A 20,273-nucleotide genomic window follows, 5' to 3' on the forward strand; every position below is an offset into this window, starting at 1 on the left:
CTCAGAGGATGTTGGATCATTCAGCACCCCTTAGATGTTGAAGCATCTTGACAATACAGTTAGGGATGTTATTACCCTCTTTATGTAATTTAAAATTTTAGTCCATGTGCACAGTAGTCTACATGGACTACTGTGCACAGATTTGTTCACCTGGTTTTCAAAAGTATGAACAGATGTCGGAAAGGGTCCAGAGGTGACTAAGGTAGTTTCAGATCTCTGGAATGTCGAATATGAGGAAAGGCTGAGAAGATGCAATCTATAGAGTCTAGTGGATAGGAGGAAGAGGAGTGATATGATAGAGACCTACAAGTTAGTAAGGGGTTGTTATTGGATCAATGTTGAAGTTTTATGGAAAATGGTGGGAGATCAGGGGAGAATAAGAGGTCATACTGTATAAGGAGGGTGTGAACAAGGGAGTGAAGTAGTTTTTTTTGCATGCAGAGTTGTGAATGATTGGAATACCTTGTCTAAGAGTGTGGTGTCTGCAGATAATTTGAGTGTGTTTAAGGTGTGATATGATGAGCTGTATGTGTATGACAAAAAGATCTCCTAGATGAGTCTCTGACTCCATGGGGTCTTAGGGTGATAATAATAATAATGCCATCTTGGCTCTATGGCAACTCCAGTATGTGTTCCTGTAAGGTCTATCTAGATAATTGCATAAAATGAATAATCACACAAGTTTACTGTGAAAAAATTGTATATACTGTAATTAACCATTATGGTCTGTAATTTGTTAAGTTTAAAAGATTCATATTAATTGCATTTTTTCTATACATTGTATTATTTCAGGCATTTGCAATATTCTGTGGAATGGGCATCCATAATACTCAGATGTTCGAGACTGCTATGAAAGCTATTGCGAAACAGAGAGTGACTCTAGAAGTTTTGTCCTATCATGCAACAGCACCTTTGGATGAAGCCCTCTGTCTAAGTGTAAGACTTTCTTGAGGTGCTCATCTTATATTGATATTTTTGGTTGTATTTTTAAAATCTAATTGTATTTTTATTATATTTTAAAAATTATCAAATGACTTTGAAGAAATTTTAATTGAGCATTATTATACCACTCAACTCCTTGTTCATTTTTACTCCTCCATTCAGATGAAACTTATTTCAGTAATCTCAATTAGAGTTTAACAGATAGATATTTTTATTCATGATAATTTTATCCTGGACACAATGTAATGTGATTTTTGCTAAGAGTGTATCATGTTATTTTAACTAAACTCAATATTTCAGATAGATTAATTGTGGCAATCTTTTGATTATTTTATTGTCTGAATATACAAGAAATTGTGATCCTGTTTTCATCCATATCATAACTCATATGCAGAAACCATAGTTTGCATGTGCAAAATTATTATTATTTTATTATATATTATTTATTATATTATGTCCAATGTACTGCTCCAATGAGTCCAAAGACTCATTGAGGAAGGGGCCTTTTAGTTTGTATAATAATGCCTAAATACCAGTTATACCTCTCCTTGAAGAAATTACTTCCACTGACAGTTTATTCTAATTACACTACGCACATATGAGAGGTTACCCAAAAATAACCAGAATTATTTATTAAAATTTTATTAAAGTTTATAATACCATATTTGTCATTGCAGGGAAACTAGAATTCCCAGTGTGGATGGTAGCAGGGATGGCCTCTTGTGGGAAGGGGGACGATGCTAGGAAACATAGAGCCCAGGAGGGTCGAGAGGGGACAATGATAGGTATAGAAGCAGTGACATTTTTATGCTCTATACTAATGCCAGGAGTATCCGAAATAAAGGAAATGAATTGGTGGCACTGATAGCATCAACCTGGCCAAAGATTATTGGGATCTCTGAGACGTGGTTGACGGAGGATGATATAATAACCGGAATTGAAGTGGCAGGATACAGCATTTTTCAGCAGGATAGGAAAGGAAAACATGGTGGTGGAGTACTGCTTATGATAAGTGATGACTTATGTCCTCTTAGAATAGAGGCTTTGGAAGGCAGTAACACAAATGGTTTTGAAAGCATGTAGTGTGAGGTAGAAGTGGCCAAGACAGGATATTTATTGAGGTGTTGCTATAAACCAGGGAGCACAAAGGGTGGAGACCAGGAGATGTTTAGGCAGTTGAGCTTGGCAAGTGCAAGATTGTTATGGGAGATTTTAACTACAGCAGTATAAGCTGGAAGAGGAAAATGCAAGTAGTAAGAAGGGGATAGAATTTCTGGAATTCTTGAGGGACAAATGTCTTCAGCAGCATGTGATGGAGGGAACAAGAGGTTCAAGAGTTTTGGATTTGGTCATAGCATCAGAAGAGATGATAAGTGAGATGACATCTCTCCCACCAGTTGGAGAGAGTGACCATGTGGTTTTGACTTCGAAGATGAACAGACATGCAGGTGTATCAAATAAAAGGGAACGTATGTGGAATTATAAGGTGGGTGATTATACTAGTCTTAGGTATCAACTAGGGGCAGTTCCATGGAGGGCAGAATTGGAAGGCCAGGATATCATTAGTGCTTGGGAAATTGTGAAAGAATATTTGTTAGCAGCAATAGTAAGCTGTATTCAACAGGTGAAGAAGCAGACACAATTTGGTGTAAAGTGGATGACAAATGATATCATACAGGAACTGCAATTGAAAAAGAGATTATGGAAGATATACAAGGAGAGGGGTGGAGGACAGATACACGAAGAATATAAGATGCAGGCCAGGAGAGTAACTAGAATGGTGAGGAAGGCAAAACTGGAATATGAGAAGGCCAATCATCCTCAAGTTGTTTGCAGATGATTGGCACTAAGATCCAAAGAAAATCCTAGGGAATTTTTTAGCTATGTGACTAGTAGGCAGAGAAACGATTTTGGAAGAATGACATTGCGGGATAAAAATGGGAATAGAGTGACTGATGCAGAGGACATAGTGGAGTCGTTCAATGAGCACTTTATTGGAGTATTTCTTCCTGGAGAAGTAGGTTTCAATACTAGAGGGATAGGGCAGGGTCAGGGTTTAGAGGTTCAAGAGGAGAGAATGTTCCAAATACTGAGTACTCCGGATACCAATAAAGCTGTTGGACTGGATGGTATTTCACCACGTGTTTTGAGAGAATGTGCTAAAGAACTGACAGCTCCATTGATCTGGCTTTTCAATATAAGTCCGGCTGAAGGAAAGGTACCCAGGGAATGGAAGGAAGGTAAGATAGTGCTGCTGCATAAGGGCGGTAGCATTCTGGAAGTGTCTAATTATAGGCCTGTTTGTGTGCGTCATCAGTAGTTGTTAAGGTCTTGGAGAAATTAGTGAGGGACTATATACAGTGTTGGGTAGATGAGGATAATGTTATCTGTGAGAATCAACATGGATTTGTTAAGGGGCGCTCTTGCTTTAGTAATATGATTGTCTTTTATAATAAAGTGACAAGAGCAGTTGATGAGGGAAAGGCATACACTGCCATTTTTTTGGATTTTGCAAAGGCGTTTGACAGGGTGCCACATGATAAGTTGATATTTAAGTTGCAGCACATAGGTTTAAATGTCGGGTTAGTCAAATGGATTCAGGATTGGCTGACGGATAGGTATCAGAGAGTTGTAGTGGGGCATATCAAGGAAGCAGAAGGTTACAAGTGGGGTTCCACAGGGCTCAGTACTGGGACCTGTATTGTTCAATTTTTATATCAATGGATTGCAAGGGGACATTCAGTTGTTTGCAGATGATGTGAAGTTGGGAAGGGTTATCAGTAATAGTGCAGATATAGTAGCCCTGCAAGAAGATTTGTATAAATTAGACAGATGGGAAAATAAATGGGGTTGTCGGTTTAATGCAGCAAAATGTAAAGTCTTGAGGTTTGGGATCCATCGATGGGAAGATGCATACTCGATTGGAGGAGCTGTACTGGAGGCTGTAGGGGAGATGAGATCTGGGGGTGGTGATTGATAGAAAACTGAAATTCAGGGATCATATTGCAAAAGTGGTGAGGGTAACTCAGAGGACTGCTGCAATACTGAGAAGGACACTGACTTGCAGAGATAAAAGAGTTATCATTCCATTGTATAAGGCCCTGATCAGACCACACTTAGACTATTGTTCTTAGATTTGCTCCCCAGGATTTGAAGGTTATAAATTGACTGTGGAAAGGGTACAGAGGTGGATAACAAAGATGGTTTCAGGACTGTACAATATGAGTTATGAGGATCGACTGAGGGAATGTGGACTGCAGAGTTTTATGGATAGAAGGAGAGGTGATATGATCTAGACTTTTAAACTGTTGAGAGGCATTTACCAGGTAGACATTGGAGAGTTCTTTCACTTGGTGGAATGGTGGGAAGGAGTGATGACAAGGGGCCATCCCTGGAAGTTACGAAAGGAGGCTGTGCACAAGAGGATGAGGAGTTGTTTCTTTGCGTGGAGAATGGTTGAACCTTGGAATGCATTGCCTGAGAGAGTGGTATGATAGATTTTGTATTTCCTAAAAACGACCTCCCACGATGAGTCTTTTGACTCCATGGAGGCCTGGATAATAATAATATAGTAATATTATATTCTAGTCTCCTTCAAGGTACTCTTCGTGTGAGTCAATTTTGGTCAAATGCACCTGTCCCAACATTTTTTCCATTACTGGAAACAGTTCTGGAACTCTTCAGCTGGAATGCTGGTTATGACCTCCACTGACTTTTTTTTCGTCCACATCAATGAATTGCTGCCCTTTCATAGTTTTCTTTATCCATGGGAATAAAATAAGTCACATGGAGAGAGGCAAATGATCCTCTGTAAGCAAATGAGGCACGAATTTAGTAGATACATATTTCATTTGTAAATCTTCTGTTAATATTTGCTGACATGATCTTCAACGTTTTCATCATTTCTGCTTGTTAAAGGTCAACCAGATTGTGGGTGGTCTTTAACTGATATGGCCCCAGTTTTGAAATGGGAAAGCCATTCATAGATCTGAATTTTACCTACTGCCCACCACCACCATGACAGAAATTCATGCACACTCTCTGTTTCTTGTGGTCAGCTATCACAAAATCGCCAATCTTGCTTGTAAGCACTAACAAAAAAGCAGAGAGAACAATGAACTAGTGCACACAGTAATACACCACTTGCCAGACTTGTGCAGTAAACTGCACACTCACGATGCCTGTCAGCATCATCCGTAACTAGAAAATTCATGCATGGCAAGTTCAGATTCCAGTTATTTTTGGGTACACTCATTTACATGCTTCCAAATCATACCATTACTCATGTTCCAGCAATGACCAAAAGTTATCTCCATACTTTCCACAAGCTGCAAAATTTTCTCTGTATTAATACTGTAAAATTCCCTTATCAACTGATATAGTTCTCTCATATCCTCCACCTTTCTCAGACTTGAAACCCACACACTAGAGAAATGAATAATGGTTTAACACACATGGGGGGGGGGTTATTGCCTGTAATCATTTACCCACTTGTAACAAGTGCATCCAGAAGTAAGCAGATTTCTAAGATGCCAAGTTACTTGGCTGTCACAAGCCACTGAGCCTAACACAGATGGAAAGATGGATGAATACAAGGGTTTCTTCAGAGAAAGTATAATGTGGAATGGTAAAAAAAACATTTAAAGAGTGTTATATGAGTTCCAAAGAACCAGTAAGCAGTCATTATTATCCCATATAAAAATTATACGTGATGATAATAAAACCCTTGAGTGACACTTTATGGTGATCTCTTTCAAAAACTTTGATATAGGAATTCAAACAATTCAAATATTATTACGTGACACCTCCAGGGAGTCCAAAGACTCTCCAAGGGAGGGCACCTACTCTACAACTCTCCATCTCCACCAATGCCATCTACTACCCACCACCATGACTAGTATTTTCACAATCACAAACATCCATGTCCACGGCGGGATTCGAACCTGCAGCCTTTTGGCTCGAGAGCAGATACACTGACCACTCGGCCAACTGACTAAGTAAGATTTCACGTTTCCAAGAAGAGATGATCACTCGTGAATTATTTGGTTTTGTTGAGTGCTATGTCTATTGATAGTGGCATAGGATGCAAAGCCAGATTTATCATATTAAGTGTTTTATATAATCTTTTTGGGTTCTTGAATTCTGATCTCAGTACAGCAGCTTGTATAAAATTGAATAGCTGACAAGAACAAGCAGAGGGACAGCAGGTTTTTAAATAGTTTGAAGGTAGCATGTATATTAAATTTATGAAGAACTCATGCTGTCTGCTCCTTTATTCTTAACATCTGACTGGTGTCTAGTTGAGAGTTATCAAAGATTCTCTGAATGTGATCATTGTCCTTTCCATTAGCGGTCTAGTAAGTTTCATGGTGTTTAATTAGACCGCTAATGGAAAGGACAATGATCACATTCAGAGAATCTTTGATAACTCTCAACTAGACACCAGTCAGATGTTAAGAATGATTTGATTCAGTGGAATTGGAGTAAACGCAGTTCATTAGTGCTATGATAATATTCATCTTCTGTGAAGGATGAATGTGGATGGTGATTGAATGTATCAATAAGTAAAATTTTTTTATAATAGAGGAACATTTTATACTGTAAATATTTTATATAGGTTCACAGCAGAATTAGATAAGGGAAATTTTCCTTTATTTTTTATTTTTTTTTTGATGTGTAGAGATTAAGAAGAGTGATAGCGATGAGTTGAAAGATGAAGTTATGCAGATATAATATGATAATGCAATTAGCATAGTTAGTGTTGCAAGAAGGCATGAGTGACTGCATGAAAGACATGTTGGAAAAATGAAGAGAATGACTAGAAAGTAATGGAAACGATTGCATACTTATGTGGAGTTTTTCACAGAACAAAACGTGAGATTGAGTGGTTGGAGAAATGCTTGGAGCAGAAGAAAAAGAAAGGGGAGATAAAGCATGATATGAATAAGGATTGGATTTTGTATGGTGATTAATTGATATGAGGAGTCCTTGAGAAGAGTGTGGCAAAATCGTGTTTTCCTGGAACTAAACTAAAGATGTCAGTTTCGCTGTAAGGATTCAGAGAGTTAAGGCAAAAGAGATGTTTATTTTGGCTGTACAAATGATTTAGCATGTGACAAGTATGGTATGCAAGAAGACATGAAAGAGTTGCTAGTGCATGCAAAAAAGAAGAGTGAGAAAGTGAAAGTTGCGAGTCTGTTGCCATGGTATGACAGAGACGAGCTTAGATGGAGAGCTATGAATGAGCCACTGTGCAGATTGTGCAGGAGGAATGGTGAAGTTTATGGACTTGGGGAGTGAATTGGATGGAAGGAAGGATTTATATAAGGTGGATGGCTTACATCTAAACAGATTTGGTGTCAGGAGTCTTCAGAAAGTGTTGTTCAACGAAAGTTCAGAAGTACGAAGTCAGGGAAACTAGAATGTTTGGGGGGGGGGGAATGTAGGTGAACATGGGTACAGGCAACCTAAAGGTTAATAAGTGGGAGAATGATCACATGATGCAAAATGTAGTGTAATGGAGGTTGTGGGATGAAGGGGAGTATTGCAATTTATGTATGCTAATCCCAGAAGAATCTTAGGTTAGCACAACTTTGCAAAAAATTATAGGCATTAAAGAGATGTGGTTGACTGAGGATGATATGGTTATGGCAGAGGAATTAAAACCAAAAAGAGTAGAAGTACATCATGGGAACAGGGATTCAGAGGGCAGTTCATTTGAAGCTATCTAGTGTAAGATAGAGGCCAACAGGACTAATTATGTAATTGGTTGCTGCTATAATCCAGGTGGTAAAATAGGAGAATGTAGATGACATGCATTCACAAATTAGCATGACGAGTACAGGTCAATTAATTATTATGAGAGATTTCAACTGTGCTGGGGGGGGGGACATAGATTTGGTAGAAGAATATATCACAGAAGAATAATCACAGGCAGAGCAGGAAATGGAATTTATACAGCTGCTGAGAGATAATTACCTGAGGCAATATGTAATGGAGGGGACACAAAGTCTAGAGTGCTGGATCATTACATCAGAGAACATTACACTAACCAATCTAGCTATGCTTCCTCCACTCAGAGAAAGTGATATGTAGTCTTGACTTGGGAGATTGCCAGATATGCAGAATTTTTTGTTAAGAAGGGATATATGTGGAAATGCAGAGCAAGTGACTATGACAGGCTGAGGAGTCAGCTTTCAGCAAAGCTATGGGATAAAAGGTTAACGGCATGCCCATGAGCAGTATAAGGTGCAGGCAAGAAGGGTGAGTATGGTAAGGAAGGCTAAAGCTTATGAAAGAAAGCCAGCTGAAGAGGCTAAGAGAAACCTTAAAGAGTTCCTTTGCTACGTGGCAAATAAAAGGAGGAACGACCATGGAAGGACTTTATATGATTTTATAAAGTGCTAATGGTGGGGAGGTAACATAACCAAACCAAATAGTTGTATTACTGAGTGAGCATTTTGCTGGGAGTGTACCATCTAGGTGGTAACATTTCAATGCCAGATATAACATTGACTGATAGGAAAATAGAGGTTGAAGGAAAAAAATATTGCACAACCTCAGTATGAACACAGCCATTGGGTTAGATGGCATACTGCATTAAAGAATATGCAAGGGAATTATCAGCTCCTTTGACCAAGCTGTTTAATTTAAGCCTCAGTTCTGGAAAGGCACCAATGGAATGGAAAGATGACAAAATAGTCTTGCTGCATAAAGGAAGCTCTAAGACAGAAATTGTAAATTTATTTCATATGGGGTTCCCCACCTTTCCTCCCCTGCCTCTTAGGATGGGTTGAGCCCTCCTGAGGGATTAAGTATGTATTTTATGACTATAGATCCATGTATGTGTTCATGGGGCCGGTTTACCTGTTCTGGGGGACGAAAAACCTGGGTTTCCAGGTGGGGGAAAACCCTACCTCCTTATGAGACCAGCTAACTGACCTTTAGTCAAAAGAAACCAGATAAAGGTTCCTCACATCATGGATGGGAATCGAACTCAGGTCTTTCCAACCAAAGGTCTATAAAGTCTATAAAGACTGAGCTATGGAGGCTCGAGTTGTAAATTATAGGCCAATCAGCATCTCAGGAGTGGTGAGTAAGGTAATGGAGAAATTGGTGAAAAAGAGAATTTAGGACTGGGTGGATAGGAATATGACACTCTATAAGGGACAACATGGTTTTGTGAGAGGTAGGTCTTGCCTTAGTAATTTGCTTACTTTTTATAATCAAGTAACAATGGAGTTGGATAAGGGAAATGGCTACTCAGTGATATTACTTGACTTTGCAAAAGCATTTGATAAGATTCCACACTCTATTGGATAAATTGGAGCAAGTGGGGATGATATGAATCTGGTGATTTAGATTAGATAGTGGTTTTGGACAGATATCAAACAGTGGTTTATGGAGGAGTTGATTCCAGGAGAAGGCAAGCAGCCAGTGATGTATCACAGGACTCAGTACTTAGTCCTTTGTTGTTTAATTTGTATACCAATGATATACGAAATGATTTGAAAGGAAATATTCAGTTTTTTGCTGATGATGCTAAGCTGGGAAGAGCAGTGGTAAATGAAGGTGATGCAGAGATCCTGCAGGAAGATTTAAACAGATTAGCAGTATGGGCAAAGGTAAATGGCTGCCTGTATAATGTGGCCAAGTGACAACAATGGTATTATCTTTGATGGACAGCATGGATTTTCTAAAGGGAGGTCATGTTTTAGTAATCTACTTACTTATTACAATAAGGTGACTGCTTCCATGGACAGAGGAGAAGGATACACAGTAATATACTTAGAATTTTGCAAAGGCTTTTGATAGATTACAAAATGAAAAGTTGATAGTCAAACTGGAGTGGATGGGGTTGGATATTAGATTTGTGCATTGGATTGGAGACTGACTGTCTGATAGGTATCAACAAGTTGTGTATGAGGGGGAGCAATATCCAGGAAGAGGAAAGTTACTAGTGGTGTCCTAAAACAGACCTCAGGGGTCTGTTTTAGGACGGCGAATTTAACTTGTATTAATATACAAGTTAAATTACTGTTTAACTTGTATATTAATGATACTGGTGAAGATTTGGATGGAGATATTCAGTTGTTTGCAGATGATGCAGAGTTGGGACGAATCATGAAGAGCAGAGAAGATGTTGTGGCCTTACACAAAATAAATTGAGTGATTGGGCACTAGAATGGGGATGTGAGTTCAATGTTGCAAAATGTAAGGTTTTAAAATTTGGAAAACAAAAATGGGATACAGAATTTATGCTTGTGAGGATATATTGTTGGAGGTGGAGGAAATAAGAGATATGGGGGTGATAGTGGATAAGGATCTGAAATTTAGGGGACACATAGCCAAAATTGCGAAGACAACACAAAGGCTTCTGAGAATGATGCGGAGGACACTGACTTGTAGAAGTAGGGAGGAGATTCTTGTTCCATTGTATAAGGCTTTGATTAGGCCACACATGGACTATTGTGCCCAGATTTGGTCACCTGGTTTTCAGAAGGATGAAGAGATGTTGGAGAGGGTCCAGAGGTGACCAAGGTAGTTTCTAACCTCTGGAATGTTCAGTATGAGGAAAGATTGAGAAGATGCAACTTGCAGAATCTGGTGGACAGGAGGAGGGGAGATATGATAGAGACCTACAAGTTATTAAGGGGGTTGTTATAGGATCATTGCTGGAGAGGTTCTACAGAAAATAGTGGGAGATCAGGGGAGAACCAGAGGTCATCACTGGAAGCTGTATAAGGAGGGTATGAGTAGGGAAGTGAGAAGCAGGTTTTTTTCATGCAGAGTTGTGAATGATTGGAATGCCTTGCCTGAGTGTGGTGTGTGCAGAGAATTTCAGTGTGTTTAAAGCATGGTATGATAAACTGTGTTTGATAAAAGAGGACCTCCTAGATGAGGTTTTGACTCCATGGGGGTCTTGGGTAATAATAATAATTTGTACGATGATGATGATGCACTTTGGGAAGAGGTCAGAAACTGTGTACTATAGTGATGGAACTGAACTGCAGGAAACTGATGAGGCCAGGGACTTTGGTGTGATTGTAGACAGGGAGATGAAGTTAGTGGGCCTATTGAGAAGGCAACCAAAACAGCACGTCAGATTATGAGGTTGTTGAAGAACACACTAACAAGAGAGGTTATTGTTTCCCTATATAATACTTTAATAATGTCACATTTGGAACTCTATGCAAAGATCTGGACTCCAGGATTTCTTGGGGAAGAAGTTGTGGAGAGAATCCAGAGGCTAGTGACAAAGATTATGGAAAGTCTTTTGGAATGCTCGCTATGAGAATAGATTGATGGTCTGTAAGCTTCAAAAATTAATTGATAGGTAAAAAGAAAGGTGATATGATAGATGCATTTAAGTTATTAAAGGGATTTTATAGGATTGACACTGAAGACTTTTTTTCAGAATGTGGCAAGTAGGGAGAGAACAAGGGGGTCACTAGTGGAAGCTGAGTAACAGTGTGGTTAATAAGAGTGTTAGAAGTAGATTTTTTTTTTGCTTGGAAATGGTCAATGGGTGGAATGGAGTGCCAGAAGTGGTTATGGGTGCTTCATCAATGAATGAGATTAAGGAGAGGTATGATAGATATTTTGTGAATGATGGCTAGTGTGTGAATAATGAACCTCCCAAATGAGTCTTCTGACTCCATGGAGATACCTGTATAATAATAAATGGTTACACCATGATACTGCTGGGAAACCATTATTAAAGTTGGAGCAAATGAGAATGGATATGAGTGTAGTGGCATAGTGGGGGTTGCTGACAGACACATCACAGGGTAGTCTACGATGGAGTGGAATCTAGGAGAATAAGAGTGACTAGTGGAATGCCTCAGGGCCACCACTCTTTATTTGTATATTAATAATATAGGGAAAAATTTAAAGTGGATATTCAGTTGTTTACTTACTTTTGAGAGAAACTTGTGACATGAAATTAAGAATTATCTACACGTTAGCACAAGAAAAGTATATTTAATATGCTGCCTGATATTTCAGTTTGAAAAACTGTCTTCAGTGTCTAGACAGAAAACAATTTTTTACAAGGTAGAATACAAACAATTGATCATTCAAAATTAGAACAAGCTGCATGATGTTACATCATTAATCATGATATCATGTAACATCAAATGGCTCGTTCTAATTTTGAATGATCAATTGTTTGTATTCCACCTTGTAAAAAACTGTTTTCTGTCTAGCCACTGATGATAGTTTATTTTCAAACTGAAATATCTGGCAGTATATTAAATATACTTTTCTTGTGCCTAATGTGTTGATAATTCTTAATTTTCAGTTGTTTACTGACGATGCTAAATTGGGGAAGGCAATAGTTGATAAAGGTGATGTTGGATATCTTGCAGGATGATTTAAATAAATTGGTATTGTGGTTGAAAAATAATCATTCTCTATTTAATGTTGCAAAATGTAAGGTTATGCAGTATAAAATTAAAAAGGCTACATACTGTGTATCACATTGATAGTACTAGATTGCAGGAAACTGATGAGGCTAGGGACTTTGGAGTAATGGTTAACAGGGAGTTGAAGTTCAGACGACATAATGCATTGCAGAAGTTGGTAAAATAGCTCAAAGGATTACTTTAATGGTGAAAAATACATTAACAAATAAAGAATGGGAGGTTATTATTCCTCTTTACAAGGCTATAGTTGGCTGCATGTTGATTACTATGCATGATTTGGTTACCTGGGTTTCTTGGGGGATCAGGGAGGTTGTGAAGAGGATTCAGAGACAAGTGACCTAGCTGGTGAAAGATCTATGGAATGGATTATGGTGAAATATCTTTGCCATGAGGATAGGTTAAAGGTATGTGTGGCAAAATTTAGCTGATAGGTAGAAAAGAGGACATAATAGAAATATATAAGTTATTAAAGGGTTCTGTAAGATTATTATTATTATTATTTCGGGTGACTCCAGGGAGTCCTTAGACTCATCGAGGGAGGCCCTAAACATCATGTCCACACAACTATATGAGACATTCTCACAGTATCTATCATACCTTACCTTGAACTCGCTCACCGTCATAGCACCCACAACAGACTCTGGCAGCTTATTCCACTCATTTACCACTCTAAAAGTAAAGAACCCAGCTCTAACACCCCTGCTAACCACAGCTTCCATAGGTGTCCCCTACTTCTCCCACCAATAGTCCTGATCTCAAAAATATCCTCTGAATTAATCCTATAGAATCCCTTTAGCAATTTGAATGTCTCAATCATATCTCCCCTTTTCCGCCTATCAACTAGTTTCTGCAACCCACAAATCTTCAACCTGTTCTCATATGGTTCATTCCATAGACCTGCTATCATCTTAGTCACTCGCCTCTGGATCCTCTCCACCTTCTCCCCATCAAGAAGGAACCGAGGTGACCAAATCTGGGCAAAGTAGTCGAGATGAGGTCTTATCAAGGCTCGGTACAGAGATACAATAACTTGCTTGTCTCTGCTCATCAAGGTATTTTTCAACAACCAAGTGAGTTGATGAGCTGATTTAGCTACTTTTGCAATGTGCCCACTAAACTTCATCTCCCTATCCACCAACACTCCCAAGTCCCTGGCCTCATCAATCTCCTGGAGTATAGTTCTACCAATGTGGTATACTGCTGCTAATCTTTTCACCCCAAAATGTATAACCTTCATTTTGTCACATTAAATTGACATCCATTCTCGTTAGCCCAGACCTCCAATCTATACAAGTCATCCTGCAAGATTTTGACATCTTCTGCATTCACTATCGCCCTAAACAACTTTGCATCATCAGCGAACAAATGAACTGTTCCACTTAGATCCTTCCCTATATCGTTAATGAACAGATTAAACAGCAGTGGTCCAAGAACAGAACCCTGCAGCACACCACTAGTCACAGGCCGTCTTTTTGGACTCTACTCCTGAATAAACTACTCTTTGATATCTCTCCATCAACCACCCACCTATCCATCTCACCAACCCTATATCCATGCCCATATGTTGTAGTTTACGCATTAGAATTCAAACGCCTTTGCCAGGTCCACCAGTATCACTGTAAACCCATTACCCTTATCCAGTTCAGCCATCACCTTGTTATAAAACTTGAGCAAGTTACTGACGCATGATCTACCCTTCACAAAGCCATGCTGTCCCCCATACAGTATCTCATTTTCATCAATCCATTCATGTATTTTTCCCTTGACTACTTTCTCCAAGACCTTGACAACGACTCCTGATATGCTGATCGGTCAGTAATTTGCAACCGTAGTCTTGGATCCTCCTTTATGCAGTGAAACTATTTTCCCATCTTTCCACATCTTCGGGACTAAACCAGACCCGAGACTCAGATTAAACAACATGGTCAAAGGCACTGATAATTCTGTAGCCGCTTCACGTAAGGATCCGTGCCAGTATACCATCCAATTCCACAGATGTATTCACATTAAGGTTCTGTAATAGACTATTCACCTCCACTTCATTCATCACAGTTCCCATATAAACTAATGGTTCCTTCATTTTTTCAATGTCACCACCTGGATGATATACTTTTGCAAAGTGCGTGCTCAGTAACTCCACTATATCGACTGATTCAGTGACCACCTTACCATCGTCATTCCTTAAAATCATTTTGCTGTGTACAGTTTTTTTCTTGCTTGCAGCATATTGAAAGAACTGTTTGTGATTCTCTTTTGCTTGCATAACTAGTTTCCTTTCATAATCCGCTTTTGTTTTTTTTACCACACTCGTTACCCTTCTGGCCTGTACTTTATACCGTTCATGTTCCTGCAGGTCACCCCTTTCTTTAAATTCCCTCCACAATTGTTTCTTTTTTTGCAGCTCAAGCTTAATGGTGTTATTCATCCATTTAACCCCTACTTGTTTTACTATTCGGACCCTAGGTATACAATCAGCCATAACCTCCTATAAATGCTCCTTGACCACTTCCCATGCTCTATCGCCGTCCAGCCCTTGCAGTTGTACATGCCATGGCACTGATCAAAGCAATCTCCTAAGCTTGTCATACTTGCCAGCACGGTAATTCCCCTGTCTTAATCGAAAATTCCACACCTTTAGCCACCTCCCAGGTCAAGACCTTATGATCACTCTCACCAATAGGTAGCAATATGGTCATATTCATTACAGTCAAATTCTGAGATGCTATTACCAGGTCAAGCACACTCACACCCCTAGTATTTTCAATTACATGCTGTCTCAGATAGTTATCCCTTAATAATTGAATAAAATCCATTTCCTTCCTCACATGTGTCCTCTCCTCCTACCAATCAATGTTACCATAGTTGAAATCCCCCATAATAATTACCCTCCTCATCAATTTGTTTATGCATACTATCTCCGCCATCTATTCCATCACCTGGTCTATAGCAGCACCCAACTGTGTATTTTATTCTGCCAGTCTCAATCTCACACCAAATAGCCTCAAATGAGCTCCTTTCACTATCCTGCAATACAACTTCAATTCTCCTTAGCTGCAGTTCATCAGCTATCATCAATAACACCCCTCCCCCCCCCATTTTATTCTCTCTGTCCCTCTTAAACACACTATAACCTACACATTCTATCCCACTAACTATATCATCTTCTGTCAGCCATGTTTTACTAATGCCAATAACCTGTGGCTAGGAAGAGCCAATCAAGGCCAAAAATTCTTCCTTCTTGTTCCTAATACTCCTGGCATTAGTATACATGAAATGCAGTGATCCCTTTGTCCCACCCCTATCTTGATGCGTTCTTCTAAATGTCCCATTCCCATTTTTTTGTCCTTAGTGCTGGCTCGGGTACATTATATACATTCTTACACTCAACTGTCTCACTGATGTCTGCATATCCACCTCCCCCCCCCCTCCTTGGTAGTTCTAGTTTCTCTGGTTCTGCATATCCATTTTCACTTCATTCAGCAACGCTTTTTCAAGTCTCTCGCACACCAAGTCCATTCAAATGCAGGCCATCCATCTTGTATAAATCCTTTCACCCATCTTGTATAAATCCTTTCACCCATCAAACTCATTCCACACCACACTGTCTGCATAACCTGCACATAATGTCATTTGTGATTATGGCCCTCCTTCTAAACTCCTCTCTGTCATACCGTGGCAACAGACTCACCATTCTAACTCTTTTACTCTTTTCTTTTGCTACCTTTAACAATACTTTCAAGTCCTCTCTCATAAAATATTTAACACCTTTCAATTCATTTGTACCTGCCACAACTATTAATTCTTTCACCCTCTATTTTTAGATACTCTCACTTACATCCTTAAATTTCGCACCCGGTAAGTACGATTTAGTTAAACTCCCATCTATCACTCCTCTTAATAACAAGTCACCATACAACACTCTTTCCTTCATTTCAGAAACTCTGCCACTCTTATGCTGTTTATTTACGTTAGTCAAATCACTCTGGAAAGAGTTTTGCAGGTGCTCTAATTGCCGCTGCGCATTTTGTATCACTGCGCGCAACCTAGCGATCTCACTTCCTACAAATAATTCCTCATTTTTTTTATCATTCAAACCATTTTCTCTCTCTGTATAGTTGCTTTCACTCTTTCTTTGATCACCGCTCTCATTGCCATCTTGTACATCGCAATTCCCTATGAAGCCACTATTTTCACTCGCATTCTGGCTTTCTTCAATCATAACTATCTCACAACCTGACTCATACTTCAACTCCTCACTTTGCTTACACTTTCTGCACATTCTCCCACCACAATCACTTTCAATCCAAACTCCAGCCTCATTCGGGAATGCATACATCCCACACACATCATATTGGACAAACTCTCTCACATTATAGTTTTTGAACAATGGCGTCGTATTTTTGGACGCCATTATCTTACGTCGCAATGGCGCCATATTCGAATCTATGAAACGTATCGTTGAATACTAAATTAAATAACGGAATTCACACCAAAATCCCACAGACACAAGCTACCAAAATTAGACAATATTACGTTATGATTTTAACCTATATTCTAATTTTCACTCAAAATTATACTTAGCTTTCGGGAGCTCTCTGAAAACACAACCGACTGTTTAGCCCTCTAGCAGGCTTCTCCAAAGAAAATTTTTCAATACATAACATATAGAGAGAGAACTAGAAGTCATGTAAGAGTTTGGTTAGTAAGGGTGTGCAGACGATTCTTGCTTGGAGAGTGGTGAGCAAGTGGAATGGATTGCCAGAATAGAGAATGAGTTTAAAGAGAGATATGATAGGCATTGTATATATAAAGGTAAGAGTGGGTCTCCCAAGATTAGTTGTCTGATTCCATGGAGATTCCCATGTAATAATAAAAGTAGGCTTTCAGTAAATAGAAAAATTAATGGTACTAGTACAATCATAGTTATTAAAGTGTCCAGGAAAGGAAAGCAATTTTTTTATTTTTTTTCCATCAGTGAACTTGATACAGCTGGACATGAAGTTAATTTTATCTAAATACTGTAGTTATTCAGTCTCAAGTATTTATCTAAATACTGTAATTATTCAGTTTTAAACTACAGTCTCAATACTATAGTTATTCAGTCTGAATAACTAAATACTGTAGTTATTCAGTCTACTATTGGTATAGTAGTATTCTTCTACCATACCAATAGTATGGTAGATGAATACCATATTATTGTGACCAGGCTGGAAAAATGTCATTGTCAAAATGAATACAGATGGAAGACTGAGAGAATATGAAGTGTTCTACGAAGAACTATCCATAGGAGTTGCTTCAATTTATCTGATCAGTTTGTTTTTCAAGTGAAACTGCATTGAGCATGATTTTAAATAAGTCTATATTTTCAATGAAATCCTCTCCCAGAAAATGAAATTTTTTGTTACTGGATATGCCACAACAAAGCTTGATTAGCTAAATTTTTCCACTATCAAAAAGTCCTGATTTCACTTTAGCTGCATGAAGAATACCATACTATAAATTATGGCAGATGTGGAAAATGTTATTAGAGAATTATTGCACAAATGAAATTTCCAAATTAAGATTTAAAGTTATGGTTTTATATAAATCAAAACCTCCACTGAATATCTCCTTCTCAGAAGCGTAAGCTTTATGTTCTGTGCATTATAGCATCATTATAGGGTATGACAAATGTGATACCACAGTTCTGGTATCGCATTTATCACAGTGTTCTACTCAGAGATAGATACATCTTTCCTTTTATGGTCATTTGTGTCTTGAAATAAGACCAGCTCACCCACTCCCAATGATATTTCCTTTCTGAAATGATTTGATGCATATCTCTTCTTTTAAGATGTAAATTCACTATACTATTTATTTATTTATTTTTTTATCAATTTCTTGGAAGGTTCCAGTGGCATTATATCCTCCTTATAGTGAAGAGGATTTACATAATTAGTAGCATCATGCTTGCTCAAATCATTTACATCAGCTCTAGAAAGACCCTCGGCAATTCCATTTTGCGTGCCACATAAACAGGACACCTTTAAGTATCCTAATTTCCGAAGGCCATCTGACAATTCTTTGGTTTTAAGAATGTCAGAGGTTTATGATCTGACTTTAACTCTATCTGCTTACCATATAACAAATATTTAGCTTCCTAAGATGATAAATTAGAGGCAATGCTTTTTTTTTTTATCTATCTTGGAATAATTCCTCTCTGAGCATCTAAGTTTCCCATTGCAGGATGCCACTGGCTTAAATTTATCTTTGTCAAATTGTTCCAATACAGCTGCTATGCAATTATGTGTTGCATAATTGTTGAACTAAAAAACTTAGAGCAAATCAAAATAGGTGGATTTGCCAAAATAGGCTTAAAATTATCAAATGCCTCTGCTATGATTTTCCCCAAGAAAACTTTAGTCCCTTTAGATCAGTAAGAAGACTGGTAGGCTGAACTGTCTGGAATGAAAATACCTTCAGTAGTTGAGCATTTCTGCAAACTCTAATTTGCCTGACATTTGTAAGATTGCAAGGGAAAGAATTACCTTAATGTCTTTATCAGGTCTGATGCCCTCATCATCTATAATGTATCCAAGGTTATTAATCAGTTCACTTTCTCAGAAAGTAGCAGTTCACATTTTGAGGTCTTTAGTTTTAATTTTGTTTCATGAGTGTTCTTGATTACTACCTTCAGTAGTTGTGCATGCGATTTAAAATCTTTAGATTACAGCAATGAATCATCTTGAAATACTTGATGCTGGTTCCTAAAAATTCAGATAATGCTGAATTCATTAGTGAATAAAATGACCGTTTCTTTGCACTCTTAGGTAATCTGGTTAAGTTATATTTGGACCAAGGTTCAGAAGAAAAAACAAAATAGTGTCTTCTTTTCTCAAAGCTATCTATTAATTATTAATTAATAGATAGCCATTTATTAAGGTCTATCTTCGAGAATATTTTAGCACCAGATAAAGGCCAAAAGTTCGTCACTATTACAAAGTGGAAAATTAGTAGACTCAACCACTTTGTTTATAGCTTATAAGCCAAGTACAAATTTAAAATCTCCATTAAGTTTCACCAGCAAAAGAAATGGCGAGTTTCAAACTGACTGCAAATGCTTAAATATCACCTGAAGCAAAGTTTTAAGCCTGTCATTGTTTTTGAAGGTGCCTTGTTACTCCTTTATTAAAATAGGCTTCTCTGAGTTAATTATCACTGTTCTGCTACCATCTGTACAGGACAGTCCAAGTGTATCTCCAGTAAAAGTATTCTGTAAATACTTCCTCGAATGATTCAAGAATTTAGATACAGTATGCTTATTATCCTCAAAATTTAGATTAGATGCTAGGTGGCATGAGTCAAACACTGGTAGTTGTGTGGGCTGCAGCAAGATAAGTAAATTTTATATTTAAATGTGTCCTGATATTGTCTAATTTATAGATTGAGTGTTACTGTGAGATATTTGAGCATGGTGTTTGGATAAATTTCTTATGCAATATTATCATAAATTCATTGTTTATATTAGCAGACTGACACAACATGACAGTGAAAGACAAATTATTGCATAAGTCGGCACAGAGGACAAAGTAAATGGCATGGATTTTTCAAAAATGATATGGTGCTATGAATGTAGTAAGTATGCATAGATGTTGAAGATGTTGCAGATATTTATGCACAGAGGTTGAATATGAGAAAATAACAAGTGTGGGTATGTAGGAAATGTGATATTCTGATGGACCATGAGGCTTGCTTAAATATGAGTTTGAATAGCTTAAACATGAGTAGGGAACATGGCATCATAACTCACATGGCAGTTGAATATTGTGCGAATGGTCAGAGAGGGTGTGAAAGTGATAGCAAAGAAAAGAGTTTGATGATAAATCGGGGTGGAAATGATGTTGAAAAACAGAGTGTGATTAACGG

The 20,273-nt window shown here is 38.2% G+C and overlaps 1 protein-coding gene across 1 annotated transcript in view; it reads left to right on the forward strand.

Moving 5' to 3' along the window:
- Pde11 (Phosphodiesterase 11) overlaps window positions 1–20,273 on the forward strand; it is a 384,638-nt gene that overhangs the window by 201,460 nt on the left and 162,905 nt on the right. Inside the window, exon 10 of the mRNA XM_090404525.1 lies at window positions 793–936. Within this exon, the coding sequence (XP_090260651.1) occupies window positions 793–936 (144 nt within the window). The remainder of the gene's footprint in view (window positions 1–792; window positions 937–20,273) is intronic.

This window comes from Typopeltis vanoorti, chromosome 14 (genome assembly GCF_054136105.1).
Source record: "Typopeltis vanoorti isolate ZY-2024b chromosome 14, IOZ_Tvanoo_1.0, whole genome shotgun sequence".
Taxonomy (NCBI): domain Eukaryota; kingdom Metazoa; phylum Arthropoda; class Arachnida; order Uropygi; family Thelyphonidae; genus Typopeltis; species Typopeltis vanoorti.